At 32.1% G+C, this 17,842-nt stretch overlaps 2 protein-coding genes across 2 annotated transcripts; both read right to left on the bottom strand.

The window, feature by feature from the left end:
• Positions 1-3,295: 3,295 nt before the first annotated feature.
• On the bottom strand, positions 3,296-4,435 carry LOC101266965 (auxin-responsive protein SAUR76). Its single transcript, XM_004245840.5, has one exon. The coding sequence runs from the start codon at positions 4,011-4,013 to the stop codon at positions 3,642-3,644; it is 372 nt and encodes a 123-aa protein (XP_004245888.1). The 5' UTR covers positions 4,014-4,435; the 3' UTR covers positions 3,296-3,641.
• Positions 4,436-6,895: 2,460 nt separating this feature from the next.
• Positions 6,896-13,875, bottom strand: LOC101266661 (AT-hook motif nuclear-localized protein 10). Its single transcript, XM_010327252.4, has 5 exons — positions 13,001-13,875; positions 12,836-12,888; positions 9,512-9,643; positions 7,595-7,753; positions 6,896-7,511 (listed from the first exon to the last, which is right to left on the bottom strand). Exons 1-5 carry the CDS (start codon positions 13,623-13,625, stop codon positions 7,251-7,253), a joined length of 1,230 nt encoding a protein of 409 aa, XP_010325554.4. The 5' UTR covers positions 13,626-13,875; the 3' UTR covers positions 6,896-7,250.
• Between the last annotated feature and the right edge of the window lie 3,967 nt (positions 13,876-17,842).

The following is a 17,842-nucleotide window of genomic DNA, read 5'->3' on the forward strand; positions in this document are numbered from 1 at the left end:
TCTTCTACATTAGGCCACAAAAATTAAGCCATCATCTTATGAAATGACGACTTAATTCACATTGAAAAAACTATAAATCGATCTCATAACACATGCCTATGTTCTAATGCCTTACTTGAAGGCGATTGAAGCAGGTGAACATGTGAATCGAGATTGATGGTTAAGACCCAAAGGGTCAGAATTATGGGTGAAGCCTTTTTCAAATGCCAGTCCAACACAAACATAAAGTCATGACAATGTAATTTTCATTTTATTTGTCCTTAATTCTGCTTCAAAATCTTTGATTTCTGACACACACACACACATATATATGTAGTGAGATGAGGCAATATGTGTCAACAAATAATTTTGAACTACAAGGTCACACTTTGACTTAAAATCTCTGATGATTGATGCACTTTAGCTTCTACTTGTCTATCTTATCATGGTACCCAAATGTCAGAAAAATCTCAATTTTTCTTTATTATAAGTCATTATCATACATCAACTAAGAAATACTAGACATATTGTTAATCATGATATTCTACTTGTACAATTTCCCATTCTATGATATCAAAGAGTAGTCACACAAGGTCGAGGAGTCTGGTGAGCACGTAATCTTGCGTCTATCTTGTGAAGGTAAAAAAAATTAAAAAATTATGATATAGCCTTGTTTTAGTAAAAAAACAGTCCAATCCAAAAAATTGTGGTTTGATTTCATCAAAAACCCATTTTAAATCGTATGATTCATTTTAAATTTTTGAATCTGTCTCTACGAAATACGTTATCCAAACTGTATAGTTCACTTCACCATAACCATTAGACCGGCATATGCTCATTCTATATATTCCTTTCATTTACTATAATAATCACTATTTATTAAAGTGAATGATTATATTATAACTAAAAATAATCTATTTCCTGCTAAAGAAAGATCTACGAATTCTACTTTACTTTATTCTCTCTATTTGAAATTGTACGTATCATACGAATACAAGTGAAAGAAATTGATTTAAATGAAAATGGCCAGATCCTTAATGCACTTAATTAATTAACTAAATTCCCTAAACATCAGAGGTAAGATTCCTTAAAGCAAAATATACTTTTTATTTTAAAACAACTTCTTTAGTGCTTATAATGTTCAGATTCTTGGTGGGATCATTGTTTTTAGAAATTGAAAAGTCCATGTTATTTTATGAGGCAGATAATTGCAGAGAAAGTTATGGATGCTTTATTTCAAGCTTTGATTAAGTTTAGATTTTATAATTTATTTTTTCACATGAAATATACATGAGTCTAAATGTACTATGTCTACGCATGCATAATATAACTTAATTAGGTCTCATAGCTATAATTTGTTAATTACGATCCATAGCTACATATTAGAGGGAGGAGAGAGGCGAGTGAGAGAAGACGGAGATAGGTGAATTGTGTTTGTATATCAGTCGAATTGTCTATGTATATCTGTCAAATAATTGTATGTATATATCTGTCAAATAATTGTATATCTTATAAGTGATATACATATGCATTTGTATACCGGACGAGCGAGTACGGAAGAGGGAGGAGAGAGGAGAGAGATATTGAGAGATGGAGGAGAGAGGCGAGTGAGAGAGAGAGAGGGGTAGAGAGTAGAGAGAGGCAAATTATATTTGTAAATCTGTCATTGCATATGCATATGCATAATTTGTATTCGTATATGTATAAGAGAGAATAATGGCGAGATAGAGAAGAGGGGAAAGAGGCACACATAATTATAGTTAAAAAGTGGTTGTGAGTAGTAATTAATTCAAACTATAATTATTGTTAACTAATTAACTAATGTATATTTGATTATCCGCGTAATTTCCCAGCATACTAAGGATAAATGACAAAAATCTCATCTTTAAGTTCTCTTATTATAATTATCCCCTATTAGTTTTGCAAATCCACAAAATCCTCATTTTATTAATGTATCAGCGCATCAAATTAATGTATCTCGCTCATCAAATAATGTATCTGGAGCATTAGATTAATATATCATGTATAAAATATACATCAGATTAATGTATCATTTATAAAATGTAATATATCTTACTTAATGATTAATGTATCTCGCGTATCATATTAATGTACCAACACTTATATTATTATCATTTGAAGAATTTTTGTAATTATAAATTTATAAGGGACAAACTATAATTTTACCTTAAAAAATGTGATTTCTGTCCTTTCCCTACTAATTAACAAAAGTAGCCCAATCAAATTAGAGTTTGGATCATTATAAGAAATGGGCTTGACTATTGTGGATTCAAATAGGGATCAGTACATAAGTAAGTCCAAGCTGCTGCTTACACCGGCTGGCCCATATATTAGTTTCACAAATTATAACAAAAAAATATTATTAAAATTATCCTTAAAATGAATTGATCTTTAATCTTTGATCCGCTTGATTTGGCTGAAACAGACTAAGCTAATAAATGATGAGAGGATCAATAACCCATCTAAATTTGGGAGAGTTGAAGTAGATTTTCATTGACTAATTTTATTACCTTTATAATAATTACATATAAATTATGTGGCTTAAATTCGATTAAATCATAAAAGATAACAAAAAAAACCTTATTTAGAAAATTAAGTGGCTTTGAGATTTAGACAAAGTTAGTCGTTGACTGCCTCTATTATTAAAGCCTAACGTGCTTGCAAATTTTTGACTACATAGTTGGACGGCTTTCTTGATTTAACCAACGCAAATTTGACATTTGTTAACTTGTTTATAAGGAATTGAACAAATTGAGGCATCGTTAGTCCAATAAAAATGTAAAGTTTAATCAACTAATTAGTACAATAATATAATATAGACAATATAATTTCACATATTGCATATAATTAATTTAATGATCAACTAATTAAATGTAATATAACTTATTTTTAGGGTAAGTAACTAAGTATAGATTAGTAACGCCATGATAATTAATGGAATTATGTATTCACATCTCATGCTTAAATTTTAATTGAGTCAAAAAAATTAGGTAATTTATTTTTATTTGTGTAAATATTGATCGACAAAATTATTCGATAATTGGTGTGAAAACAAAGGAATTTCTTGTGGGCTATAAGATTAATCGAGATACATATAAAAAAGAAATAGTCATTCTAACTTATTTAAAATTTTATTACTCCCGTAATAATAAGTAGTTTCTCAAAGTACTTAAAGTTTCTTCATTTAACGAAGACATATTTTTGAGATGTAGTAGAATTTCTTAACTTATTTTACATAAAGTACTGCTTTTAATTAAATCAAACTTGCATAAATATACAACCAGATCGAAGAATGTGATTAAAAAAAACACCATTATATTAGATGGAAATTACATACAAGAGAAATAATTAAAGTACACTAACTATTAATTAATTGCTAAAAATTGGTATACATTCTTTTTTGCAAGTATCAATTATTTCTACATATCCATATAGTATCATTTTCCTTTAAAACTTTTTTTTGTAGAACCCCATAGTATAAAAAATGTTAATTAATCCCAAAAAAGTTCCTAATACCACAAAGGGTAAAAGGAAGAAGTTAAAGAAAAAAAGACTCATACATATATATATATATATTACCTCTTTAACTTGTTAACTTCATAATGATTAATAAGTAATCAATTATCTCTTCTTTTCAACTACTATATATCTTGAGCATAGAAATCAATGATCTCCTTGAGATTTAGTTGAAACAAAGAGGAGCAATCATTTTGCATCAACCACAACATGTGTTCAAATAATATAGCATCAACATCCACATAAATCACTTTTTTTCCTCTATTTTCTTTTACTTTGCCTCCATCTTCTTTTCTCACCATTTCAATCAAACTTCTAAATGGACTTTCTTCTAACACAAATGACTCCACCAAGAATTCCCTTTTTTCCTTTCCCACCAGCACAGTTACCGGATAACTTGAATCGTCATAATCTTCTTCCACTAGTGGCCTATACCCTAGTAATCGGCCCGAACATCGCCTTGTCAAGATTGCTACGGGCAAAACTATGCAATCCATGAACTGTAGCACACGAAAAATAATACGTCGCTAGAAAAATGGCCACTTATATATTTATTTTTTATGAGATGTTTTTTTTTACCCTTTTTGGAGGGTATTTTGGGAATGAAATGAAAGAAAGGGAAGAAGAGTTCTTGATGAGAGTAGCAAAGATTGAATTGGCCAGCCAACGGCTAGTGTAGATATGCATATGAAAACAAAGAATATATAGACATCTTTTTTTTTTAATAAAATTTTTATGTATAAGATATAGTTTGGTGTAATTTTCAATGGTTGTTTTCGTGGAAAGAGAGCCGTTTGAGTGAGAAGAAAAATTTCCTTAATTTCACTTTATGATGAGTGGTAGGAATATGAAAGGTGACAGATAGACAGACAAATTGGTAGGTCCAATGAAACTTGTGAAATAATATGGTGACAATTCTACTACTACTTTTTTTTTTCCCCCTTGTGACTAAGTTTACCTTTTTTGTGACTTGGTCCCCTTTTTTCTTTTTATTATTTTGGAATTTAATAATCGAAATTCATTGATCTAATTAATTTTGACTCATTCTCTAATAAAATCAATAAGGGGTAAATGTTTTTATATGTTCTTAAGGATTGATTTTGTCACGTTAGATTTAAGGGGAGGAATCTCAATTATAACCATCTCGTTATAAGGGTGAAAGATTGGTGTAGCAGGTGATATCTCATAAAATATGTCAATGATCGATTCTTTTTTATTTTTTGTTAATAATGTTCCTCAGTCGAGTTCACGATCACACCAAACTTACTAAGTATGGTTTACATTTTCTATATAATTTGACAAGCCATTGCATATGAACTAGTTCACCTAATATACATTTAATTAAAGGGTAACGACGGTTGCACATTTTTCTCGAATTCTCCCATAGTAACATTATATTTCTTGGTCATGGTCCCTATCTTACACAATTTTGTGCGTAATTACCGACATGTGGTATATGTTTACTCGATCAATTTCAATTCGTGTCGTATAAAATCTATTAAAATAAAATATTCTATGCTAAAAAGTTTCATATTTTTAAAATTTAAATTTGAGACTTCTAATAATCAGTAAGCCTTATGGGTGGATCCACATTAACTTTGAAATATCACTATTATTAACTTTGAAATATCACTATTATGTTACATTAAAACACGTGTATGGGGTATAAGAGCCAGTTGGAATTGAAAATAGAAGGTTCACATCAATTATTTCAAAGCGCGTTTAACAAACAAAGCCGATTTCCATGTTGAATGGATGGGGGGGCACCAACAAAATTATAAAAATAAAATGATTTGTTAAAAGAATATAGTAAGATTATTCTACACAATTCACATATATAAAGTCCAAATTGAAAAGATCAGAATTTTTTAAAAATATTGGATAAATCTTATGTTTCTATCTTTTATTTTATCGTAGGAAATATATAGATTGTCAGATATAATCTTTCTATTTTTATAAAATAAGAATGAGATTATATATTTCGTTTTCTCAAACATGACTCGTAAAATTATAGTGGGAATATGTTATTATTGTAAACATGGATTATCATATGCAACTAACTATAAAGGAAACATTTTTATCTTATGACATTATGTGGGAAATTGTCATTTTCCAAAGAAATAGTATAAAGTACTACTCTGGAAATTTTGGACTTAAATTATAAGAAGTCTAATTATTGCTTAGAAGAAACTCGAGTTGCATTGTGTATGAAAAAACTATATATTATAACAAAATAGTGGATAAGCTTAATTTCATGGGTCAAAGTTTGTTTGAATTCCACATATTTTCCTTCTACTCCAACTTAATTTCAGCCAACTAACATGCCAAATAGGTCGGTCAAATCCTAACAAAACATTACCAGATTTAGGTAGAGTAAATAAAGCATCACTAAGTCGTTTGATCGGTGAAATAAGGAAATAATCTCTATGGAGTTATTGTATCAGATAGTATTTCGTTATAGATATTTATTAGTCATGGTTTATTATTTTATTTTTAATATTGTTGCTAAATCTTCATATTTTCTTCTTTAGAATTCCGAAATCTCTCGAATACATTTTCAATGTCCATTCTTTTCATTGTACAAATATTTATATTTTTTAAAATAACTTTAAGGACATTTTAATAAAATAATTATCAACACTTCTTGGTCAAAATAACAAACTATTTATTATTAGTTCATTGCTATTTTCAGTCAGCTAATTCAAACGGGCTTTAAGTTATGCCGTAACACTAATGTAGTATGAACCTTAGTGTATTAAGAAACCTATCAATCAGTCAAATCTAGAGATATTAAAATCATGTGTAATTAGCTTTTTTAAAAAGTCGATAGATTATATACAACACTAGTGATATTTCTAGGAAGTGAGTGATAAGCTGATAGAGTTTAGTTATAAGCATAATATATAAAAATATCATCTAACTTGGCTTTTAAACCCTCCAATTTTGAATTTACACAATTTTATATCTTAAGCGTATTATATTACAATGTATTATGTCTTACTTGTATAAGGATAGGCGTGTGGGTCTTTGATAGAACCAAGGGTGTAGGCCAATGTTACAGTTGGACGGCAAACCCCACGACCACAACACGTCTATATGTGCTACTTGAATATTTTTCCGAGTGTTACTTAGAATAAAGATGGTTAAACTCTAACTTAACGTTATAAAATAAAAGACATTTTGATATCGACCTAATGATTGGCTCACTCTGGTTTGACGATAGGTAAAAAGCACAAAATCTTCTTCTTGATTCGTCAATAAAGATAAGGAACACCATGTTGTAACGATGGAACTTTTTCACAATAAACGCGAGATCATAATTAGCAGGCATGTTGATAACTGGAAATAATTAATTATTTCTAATTTTAGACAAGGCAAGTGAAGAAAATACTCCATTCATTTAGAAGAAATTTCTATCCAATCTAATAATTCCTAAAAGTTAACCATCTGGAAGTAAAACAATATCCAACCAAACATCACCTAAACATATACTACTACTACTAATACTAATACCATAGTGTGCCAAAGAAACCATGAAAATGGATTTCTGTAAATCAGCCATATAGCATTTTACCTTAACTACATACTGGAAAGAGGGGAGGATCGAAGCGGGGAGAAAAATAAGGAAAATAAGCTCAAGTTGAGAAATCAAGAAACGCGCCTATACTCTGCCCTGTTAGCGTTGGCAAGGGGAAAACCCTTGGCAACTTCATGTCGACACAGAAAAAGTGTTTTCACAGCGATTTTGGCCAGCCCATATTTGCATACATTGACATACCATGCATTGGTTGGCCAGCGTTACCATAAGGTCCTGATTCATGTTGGAAAGGACTGTCGCCATTTTCCTCAGACGAGTCACTTGAGGCATCACCTTGAGAAGGAGGGCTCTCCCCTGTGGCAGGAGCACCAAAATTCAACATATTGGATGGTGGTGTCGAAGATGGCACCTTAGACTTTGGCTTTTTCCCTTCAGCAAGGAAGCTACCCACAATTACCTGGTCATGAATCTAAAACAGTTTAATGACACATCCTGAACTCAAACAAGAGGAGGAAAACTATAAAGGCAGATAGAGCGCACCTGCACTGGTGTGGCAGCCATAAGCACTCCTGAAACTCCACCACCCATTACTCTACCATCTGCCCCCGCCAGTGACACACTCAGACCACTTGGTCCACTGCTGCCATTATTCTCCGACTGCATGAAGGAACCTGTCAATGAGATGATCTCATATCGGCCCTGCATTCAAAAGTAATAGGTTAAATATCATGAGATTACTTACCAAAGAAAAAAATACGTACAGCACATGAGATTAGTAGCATATACGTAAATATATAATTATACGCATTACAAGTGAATCAACCACCTAGCTCATCCACTGCCAACTCAACAAGTTAGAAATACCATGTTCTAGAAACGTTCAATGATGAAATTAAGGTTCCATTTCAGCTCCACAGGATCATGCACAATAAGAACCAATGCAATTGCTCACATGTGATCAATAGAGTAATAGCATGTTTGGTCAAGTTTCTAGGAGACAAAAGACAAAAAGCCAACTCGAAGGACAAACCATCTTGCATTCAAACTAATGATTCTTTAAGAAATGATCGGCCCCACTAAACCTTGTTTAAGCAATATTACCTACGGTTAGCAAACACAAGTATGCTCTGGCCTCTGGTAGAAGAACTTACACATAAATATCCTGAACCATGTTTTTTTTATTATAAAATACTCGAGTTTAGGGCATATGCGCATCATAAAGTATAAGCCTCCTCTTTCCAAGGCCAGGTTTTGTGAGCCTGTATCAAACTAAGCCAATTGTTTTTTAACAGTCTAACCAACTATTAGCTTGGAAAGTGATGTTGCAAGGACTTAAAGATGTAGATACCACGTTAAATGATTTGATGACCTAGTTATCTTCACTCACCCCTAACTAGCATTTTAATTAGTCATTTCTCTCCTTAAAAAAGGTTTGCCTAAGTTTATCAAGAGAATTAGAAAGATGCTTTAGGGAAGAGAGATATCAATCTCTGTAGAGAAACGACTTACGAGAGTAGATCCAATTGAAAGACTATCCTTCAGAAGGGAGACCACTATGGCATAGAATGCACCTTTATCTTTCTATCATTGGCAAGGATAAAATGCTAGCTCATTTTAGCAACCAAATATTGAGTAGATGGATGTGCGGACATACTAGGAGAGATAAGGTTAGAATGAAGATATTTGGGCAAGGTAGGAGTGGCCACTGTGGTGGTTAAGATGCGGGAAATGAGGCTGAGATGCTTCGGACATACCAGGAGAGATAAGATTAGGAATGAAGATATTTGGGACAAGGTAGGAATGGCCCTAGTGGTGGTTAAGCAGGAAATGAAGCTGAGATGTTTCGGACATACCAAGAGATAAGATTAGAAATGAAGATTGAAAATATATGGGACAAGGTAGAGTGGCCCTAATGGTGGTTGGTTAACATGGGGGATATGAGGCTGAGATGGTTGGTACATCTGAACAGAGTTGTGTAGATGCCCTTGGTGAGGAGGTGTGAGAGGTTGGTCGCAGTGAGTTGAGGAGGTGTAGAGGCAGGTCGAAGAAGCATTGAGGTGAGGTGATTAGGCAAGACATGGCATGACACAACTTCAGCTCACCATGAGCATGAACCTTGATAGGAGAGTGGAGGTTGAGAATTAGGGTAGAAACTTAGTATTACATAACTCTGCTCACAAAGCTTTGGCAGACGGGAAGAAATCATTAGCACCTAGTGGTTTTCTGCCTCCCTTTAGATTTGTTGAAAGAGGATTCAATTATACAATCAACTTAGCAGAATTACAGGAAATATTCCAAACTATGCTACGAAAAGAGTCTTTTTTCCATATGTAAATAAGATGGAAAAGCATGTTAATTAAACCACTCTGATTAAATCCAGAGCACAGACATATTACCGATAACTATGTGAATTAAGATAATGTTACAGATAAAGTCTCAAGGAAAATGCATACAAACCTCGTAATTAATAGTGCCACCCCCCATTGCTGGTTGGCGAAGGGTGACGTTACAGATGGCTCCATTTGCAGATAGAATACAAACAGTACGCGGCCCTTGCTGGGAGAAAGCCATTATCTTTGAAGCTATGTCCTGAAGACAGGAAACAAATTCACATCATATCACAGTCAACTGAAAATTCACAAGACTGGGAACTTTACAGAGGTCAATTTTTTAGAAGTACAGATAAAGCTAGAAAAACATTAAAAAGTTTGCTTCAATGCTGAAAAGTATATCCAGCCAATCAGTTGTCGTTTTAAACTTGTCAAAGACAATGTCAATCACCAATATGATATTGAAAGAACATGCTGGAAACCCTAGTTACTTCCAAAACCAAAACATAAGGTTCTCTACGAAATATTATTTACAAAATGAGATAAAATGCAATATAAGTTGATTAATTCCAAAAAAAAATAATTAGTGGTACGGTTAAGCATAAATAAGGTATTTATCTAAATGTCAGAAAACTGGTGGAACCCCATGTCAGAAAATTGACTATCATGAACAACCCCGTGTCAGAAAATTGACAAGGGGGAATTGTCTGGTGGCGAAGATCCTCCATCAACCATAAGGTTTGAGGGTTCAAGTTACCAAGGGAGCAAAAATGTCAGTGTTGCTCCCCTGGATCTCCAGATAGAGGAATTTGGCAATGGAACTTCCCATATCCCCACCGCAAAAAAAAAGGAACTCTTCATAGACAGAAAATTCGCATGTTTGTGAACCAGCATGACCTTAAATGTTAAAGGCAATACTCAATTGACTTCTTCTTATCAGGTATGTGCTGTTGCTGGAGAAAAAAAACAGATTTTCCTCTCATAAACCGATTCTAAATTAGTTGTCATTGGTGAGATGGAAAGCAGGCATAGCAGAAAGCGTAGCTTTCATACAAATGCAGTGCAATAATGTTAGAATCTATCAGCTATGGTAGAAAACAATTACTATGCCTCAACGGTGAGTAACCTTCAAGCCATAAGGTACAGGTACCTACCAATGCCTCACACCAAAGTAAGATATCAAACAGCGACACTTTCAAGTTTCAAGACACAAGGTACCTACCAATGCCTCACCCTAATGCAACTTGTGATCGGCGGTATGAACCATCACCGTCCGTGTCCATCCATTTAAACTTACAGTCCAATATTATATAATATATCCCTACATTTCAATATGTGACATAATTTAACTATACAAAAAAGGTTTAAGAATGGAATTAGACTTTTGAAATTGTGGTCTTAAATAAACCATAACCTTTGTGTAGCTAGCTACCTACTGAAATTACACCTTGACAGTAAAATAGAAATTTAAAGTTAAATCGTTTCCTAGTATAGAAATATGATAGTCTTTTTGGAGCAAACGAATAAAGAAATAGTGTCCCATAAAGTGAAACAAGCGTAATTAAAAACAAAAACAGAACACCTTTTGACACTCTTTTTGGAGCAAACATATAAAGAAATAGCGTCACATAAAGTGAAACAGGAGTAATTTAAAGAAAAACAATTTACAAAGTTACCAATTTCCAAAAAAAAAAAAGGAACATTTTACCTTGCCTTTTCAATAGAAAAGCACTAGAAGAGCTCTTAATATTTTATTTTCATTTTTTTATGAAGGAAGCTCCGATATTTTTTTTTGTAAATAAAACAAAACTTATTACCATTGAAGAATTATATAACAAAAAAAAACGAATTAAGAATACAACTCAATATTAATCAACAACGTCACACATAGCCACACACATCTCTGACAGCCTATAAGACCCATAGAAAACACACAATCTAATAAAAACTTACGATCATGAATAAATCTTAATCCCAACTAATTGATATCACCTACATAGATCATTTCCTCACATTAGATGTAACAATACAAATATTTAAGTTAATTCATGTACCAGCAAGTTTTCGTATATATTATTTCTACTATATTATTAATAATCACTAACATATACATCCATACCATCGCCTTCATGGTTCTTATAATGAGCTTATGTGGGCACTTGAGGCGCAAGCCTTAGCGTCATTGTGCCTATACAATACCAACGAACAACCAAAAGAGGCAAGCACTCAACTTGCTTTACACTTGGCTTCAGGGCATAATCACGTCTCAACTTCGACTCCAACAACATGTGGAGTTACATGGCCAATCCTAAATCTAACCCAAGACAAATCCCTCGAAGCCTTTGGATTAATGATATCGCACAGAAGGATCTACTAAATCATAGCAACAGTCACATATATACATCCAATCCCCATGTTATTACAAACTCCGACAAGATAGTAGTTAATATGAATCTCAAAACACTTGTCAATCTATCAACATGTATCCGCCAAAGCGACAAAACGAAAAGTAAAGGAGACGAAGCGCCACTTTCCTTTCCGTAAATTCAGGGAGTTAGCTATTTCACCTAAAACAAATACTTCCATATCAAGTAAAGCAATTTGAAGCTAAAGTATATATCCGCCAAAGCGACAAAACGAGAAGTAAAGGAGACGAAGCGCCACTTTCCTTTCCGTAAATTCAGGGAGTTAGCTATTTCACCTAAAATAAATACTTCCGTATCAAGTAAAGCAATTTGAAGCTAAAGTACATATCCGCCAAAGCGACAAAACGAAAAGTAAAGGAGACGACGCGCCACTTCCCTTTCCGTAAATTCAGGGAGTTTGCTATTTCACCTAAAACAAATACTTCCGTATCAAGTAAAGCAATTTGAAGCTAAAGTACATATCCGCCAAAGCGACAAAACGAAAAGTAAAGGAGACGAAGCGCCACTTCCCTTTCCATAAATTCAGGGAGTTAGCTAATTCACCTAAAACAAATACTTCCGTATCAAGTAAAGCAATTTGAATCTAATGTATATATCCGCCAAAGCGACAAAACGAGAAGTAAAGGAGACGAAGCGCCACTTTCCTTTCCGTAAATTCAGGGAGTTTGCTATTTCACCTAAAACAAATACTTCCGTATCAAGTAAAGCAATTTGAAGCTAAAGTATATATCCGCCAAAGCGACAAAACGAAAAGTAAAGGAGACCGAGCGTCAACTTTCCTTTCCGTAAATTCAGGGAGTAAGCTATTTCACCTAAAACAAATACTTCCATATCAAGTAAAGCAATTTGAAGCTAAAGTATATAATGCAGAAACATGATCTAAAACATACATATAACAATGTGGAGAGAAGCTTTCGAGCACAATCAGCAGGTTAATGAGCACGTTTTGTAAAACATTTACAGAAAAAGATCATAGTAATATATTTTTTCCAAAAAGAAAATTAAACAAACTACACAAAATTTACCTCCCCAACATTCACTGTGATCACATGAGGTGTAAACCCAACTCCAGCTGCACCTGTCAACCATAAAGAAACAATTACTCACTGCAATCACTGAATTGTAGGAAAACAGTTCAAGAAACACAAAAAGACTGCTTTTTTATTTCAAAACTAGTGTAAATCAATTACCTAAAGCATCTAGCTGTTTCTTTCCAGAGCCAGGAGGCCTTCCTCGGGCCTTTTTCGAAGGATTCTCGGAAGAAGGACCCTCCGCATCACCACCGCCACCGCTTCCGGAATCTGTAGGAGGCACCCCAGATGAAATCGGGGTAACAGGAGTAGGCGAGAGACCCAAAGCGATGTTACCATCAGGTGAATACTTCCTGGGTCGGCCCCTTTTTTTCCTAGCAGGCTCAATGCTGAATCCAGTAGCCCTAGGAGATGACGCATCTGAGTAATCAAGATTATGTTGAGGCGCCGCCACCGCCGCAGAAGCCGTATTAACCACAGAATTAAAAGGAAAACCAGAATTTTGCTGCTGGTGTTGCTGAAGCTGTTGCATCATAGCAGAATTGTTGTTGTTATGTGTTGGAACATTGTTAGGTAAACCAAAGGTGTTAGCTTGCTGCTGATGTTGGTGATGCTGCTGTTGAAGCTGTTGAAGCTGATGGTGTTGTGGTCTTGCCATCATCATGGGATGATGGCCATGGCCATGGCCATGACCATGTTGCTGTTGGTGATGAAATTGGGGGTGTTGGGGTTGATGATGGTGTTGATTTTGGTGGTGACCCGCTTGGGATTCTTGAGAATCCATGAAAACAGAGAATTGTTCTTCAAAAAAAAAAACCCTTTTTTTCAAGAATGCTGTTGTGATTTTGTTCTTTACTGTTTCTGTTCACTGAAGTGAGAAAAAGTATAAACTGAGGAAAGAGGTGAGGTGATGTGGGGGTGGGGGGGTCTAGGGGGGTTGGGTGGGGGGAGGCTGAACTGAACAACAAAATGGGCAAAAGCGGAGGAGAAGTTGGACTAAAGAGGAAGACACAACAAGAGTTTAGAATTTTTAGGGTTTTAACAATTTTTTATTTTGAACTTTTATAGTGCATATAGTATTAGATCTGTTTTTCTCACTTTACTAGGTATTTTTTTTTATTTTTAACCCTTTCTTCTTATTATTTATTTGAGTAAATCCATTTTTCTTATAAATTATTTGAGTAAATCCATTTTTCTTATAATTTATTTAAGTAAATCCATTATCGATCGAATGACTCAGTTGATTCAATCACGATCGATCTCTTCAATATCTTTAAAATTGAATTCCTCTCATAGAATTTACACGGTAAAAGTTATAATGGGTTCCGAAATAAATATGATTAATTATTATTTTATTCTCTTAAAATGATGATTTTAAATATCTAAATTATTTTATGTCTGCACTATAATTTTATTTATATTTTGTTTGGATCATTATTATTCATTATTTTATAATATATTGTATTGTAGTCTATTTTATTTTATTGTATTGTATGGTAAATATAACGTTTGGTTAAACTGTATTGTTAGATATTGTTTAGTAACATTTTAATTGTTTGTTTTGATTGTATCGTATAGTATTATAATTTATAAATTTACTAAAATATCGTTAATCATTCTAGGGAATGAGGTTTGACTAGATTTAAATAATTAAGATAAAGGGTAAAATAGTATTTTGAAATATTACGTAAAGATATAATTGGAAAAAGAAATTAAGTAACAATGCGAAAACACCAAATCGGTTGTTCCATAAAATAGGGGTTTTCATTGTTATGCAACAACAAAATTTAATAATACAGTACCATACATTTTAAGTAACAATCAAAACTAACATTGTAGGTATAGTAACAATAAAGTACAATACAGTGGGTAACAATGATCCAAACATAGTGGTAGTCTTGCTTTTAAGTTGATAAGTCCATTTGGCCATGTGATATGGTATCATCATATAGTATCATGAGATGAAACTAAAATTTTATTTCGACATGCAATATGCAATTTTGGTGTTATATATTTGCTCACAAACATAAAAATCTCATAAATTCTAAAACTATTAAAATAACGGAAATTATTTATTTAATATTATCAAATAAATAAAAAATTATAAAATAAATTATTACAAAGTTTTTTGTTCTTCATTTGAGTAATTGTTTTATCAATAATTTCGAGTAAAAATGAAACACCTTTCACGGGCTCTTCACGATTTTATTACTCAATAATCGTGAAGTGTGAGTTAAAGTGACTATATGTTGGTGAGAATTATAAATTTTAAAAGGTAATGATGTGATTATAATTTTTATTTACATGTGAAATAAATGATTTGTAGATATAAATATAAGGTTGTTTTTAACAAAATATAAACTCGTGGATTAATTTTTGTATCAAAATCAAATCATGATATGGTATCACTATGTGATTTCATATCATGATTTTTGGAGAATATGGTATCACATCTCATGATATTGAATTATGAGATGAAATCAACGTGTAATCGCATGTCTAAACGCTGATTTCATCTCACGATACTATATCAATGAACAAAATATTTTGCTCTCTAAATTATTTCTTCATTGTTTGTGCTTTTTGTAAATAATTTCACTGATTCATTTAATGAGCATAATATAATGTAATTATTAGCACTATGAGACCTTGTTTTGTATCGTGTTGGTTAGCTCAAATTCTATAAAGTTTTAGTAATTTTTTTAATTAAAAAACGTTATATTATGAGATTAACTAACAGTACTAAAAGTATATACTTAAGTAGTGAGGTCATTAAAATATTTTGACAAAAATGTCGCAAGAGTTGGAAGTGTCTGAGCTAAGTGGCCAAAAGTGTAGGTTAAGAAAATTGAGTTGAGATTTAAGAAGCGAGGGAGCGATAAAGTTGTGATATCAATGTTTAGCATGATTGAAATATGACGATTATATATCACAGATAAAAGAATAATTAAAATTTAAAAATTATACAAATATAGAAAAATTAGGTTCATGATTAAACTTACATGTAACATAAAAAAAAATACCATTACAACTAAGATCTACATATCATCGATCAACGCCAATTATATCATTAAAAATTGACCCTAGTTATATATAGCTTTAATATTCCATAAATAAAGAGAAGATGTAAAATTTGAATTAATGAAGTCTAGAGAAAGAAAGAGATAATCATCATTTCATTAATATTTGTTAAGTGAGTTTTTTTTTGGATCGTTTATGATGAGTTCCATGTTGAAGAAGAAGGAAGCTGACGATTGGAATATGTCAAAGGAACAGGTCCAACGCAGCTGACTAACGTGTCTGCAACTTGTTGAAGAAGGAAGCTGATGATTGCAACATGTCAAAACAGATACAACAAAGCTGACCAATGAGTTTACACTGTAGAATTAGTTCATTTTGCACTACGATGAGACTAATATATTTATTAGAATTATATTTTGTCTAGAATTATAATATGACTATAATTATAGTACAACTAAGACTCTAAATATAGTTAACTTAGGACTCTACAACTAAGATCAATACAGTCCTTGATATGAGATTTCTACATAGATTTATACATTCCAACCTATTAATATTAACTCCCTCTTTCATGCAATATTCAACAATAAAGAGGAAAATTTTCAAGGAATTTTATCATATATATATATATATATATATATATATATATGAACTGAAACATTATTTCACCAGTGTAACAACTCAAGTTACCAACACAACAATAATGTGAATTATAATCAATAAGAACACAATTATTTTAGGAAGTGAAAACAACAAGCTATTAGTAACAACTAATCGTCCTTAAAACGAAAGTGAGAAAGTTAATCAAAGGGGGAGAAGATTAGAAAATACAGATATAGATAGAAGGGGGGATGAGAAGCTCGATTAATAATGAAAATGAAAGAACCAAACTTCTTACTTAACAATTTACACAACTCTTAATCACATATCATTATTATTTTTGATGATACTATTCTTATGCCACTATTTAATTTGAATCCTAATTAATGTGCCTCTGTTACTCATTATCGACCCAATAACTATTCATATAACCTTAATATCTACACTTAATTGGACTTGATGTATAACACCAAGCTACATCACCATTAAATTGGGATGATGAAAATATTGAATTATAATTAAAGGTATTGGATGCATGTTTTGGAATATTAATGATGTCACAAGACTATTGAATCTCATGAATTAAATAGTTGAAAGTAAGATAGCATTTTGTAACACAAATTAAACTTATATGGTGGCTAAAGGTAAATTTAAATTGTTCTCATTGTTGAAGAAAAAATAAAACTGACGATTGGAACATTGTCAAAAGAACAAGTCCAACTCAGTTGACTGATTTATCAAGTGTTGATAAAGAAGGAAGATGAGGATTGAAATATGTCGAAGGAACAAATCCAATGAAACAACAATTATTATATTTGTTATGGAGCGCAATTATGCAAACTTTGTTATATCATACAAATATTAATTTTGTGTTTGCTATATATATGAAAGTTGCCCTTATTATATTAGTAACAGGTAATGTGTTAGGACTCTCAATATAGTTAACTTAAAACTCTATCTTCTATATAAAAATCTTGTAACTCAATATTATTTTCATCAATATATCAATATTGATCAATATCATCAATACTATCTATTGATCAATATATCAATACGATCCTTGATTTCTCTAATCTTAGATGTGAGATTTCTACATGAATTTCTATACTCATTAAACATTAATTTGGACAACTTTTTATTTGAATCGATGTAATTGTATGGATTATAATTTGCAGTCATTTTTTTTTGCTCTCATTTTATTGAGATTCTAGAGTAGGTATATTATAATTTACAATCATAATATTATTTATGAAGAATTCCAACCCAATGTGAATTTTAACTTGTGAAAATTAGTGGATCACAACTACGCCATTTATGCATTTTTATTGTTAATTAAATGCAAGTTATATCTAATTTAAAAAATAATATTATTTATCCATT

Source organism: Solanum lycopersicum, chromosome 8 (assembly GCF_036512215.1).
Source record: "Solanum lycopersicum chromosome 8, SLM_r2.1".
Classification (NCBI taxonomy): Eukaryota; Viridiplantae; Streptophyta; class Magnoliopsida; order Solanales; family Solanaceae; genus Solanum; species Solanum lycopersicum.

Coding starts and splice junctions, on each gene's coding strand:
- LOC101266965 (XM_004245840.5), bottom strand. CDS start 4,013: ATGGATTGCATAGTTTTGCCCGTAGCAATCTTGACAAGGCGATGTTCG.
- LOC101266661 (XM_010327252.4), bottom strand. CDS start 13,625: ATGGATTCTCAAGAATCCCAAGCGGGTCACCACCAAAATCAACACCAT. Junction 12,889..13,000: donor GAAACAGCTAGATGCTTTAG/GTAATTGATTTA, acceptor TATGGTTGACAG/GTGCAGCTGGAGTTGGGTTT. Junction 7,512..7,594: donor TGGCTGCCACACCAGTGCAG/GTGCGCTCTATC, acceptor ATTCATGACCAG/GTAATTGTGGGTAGCTTCCT.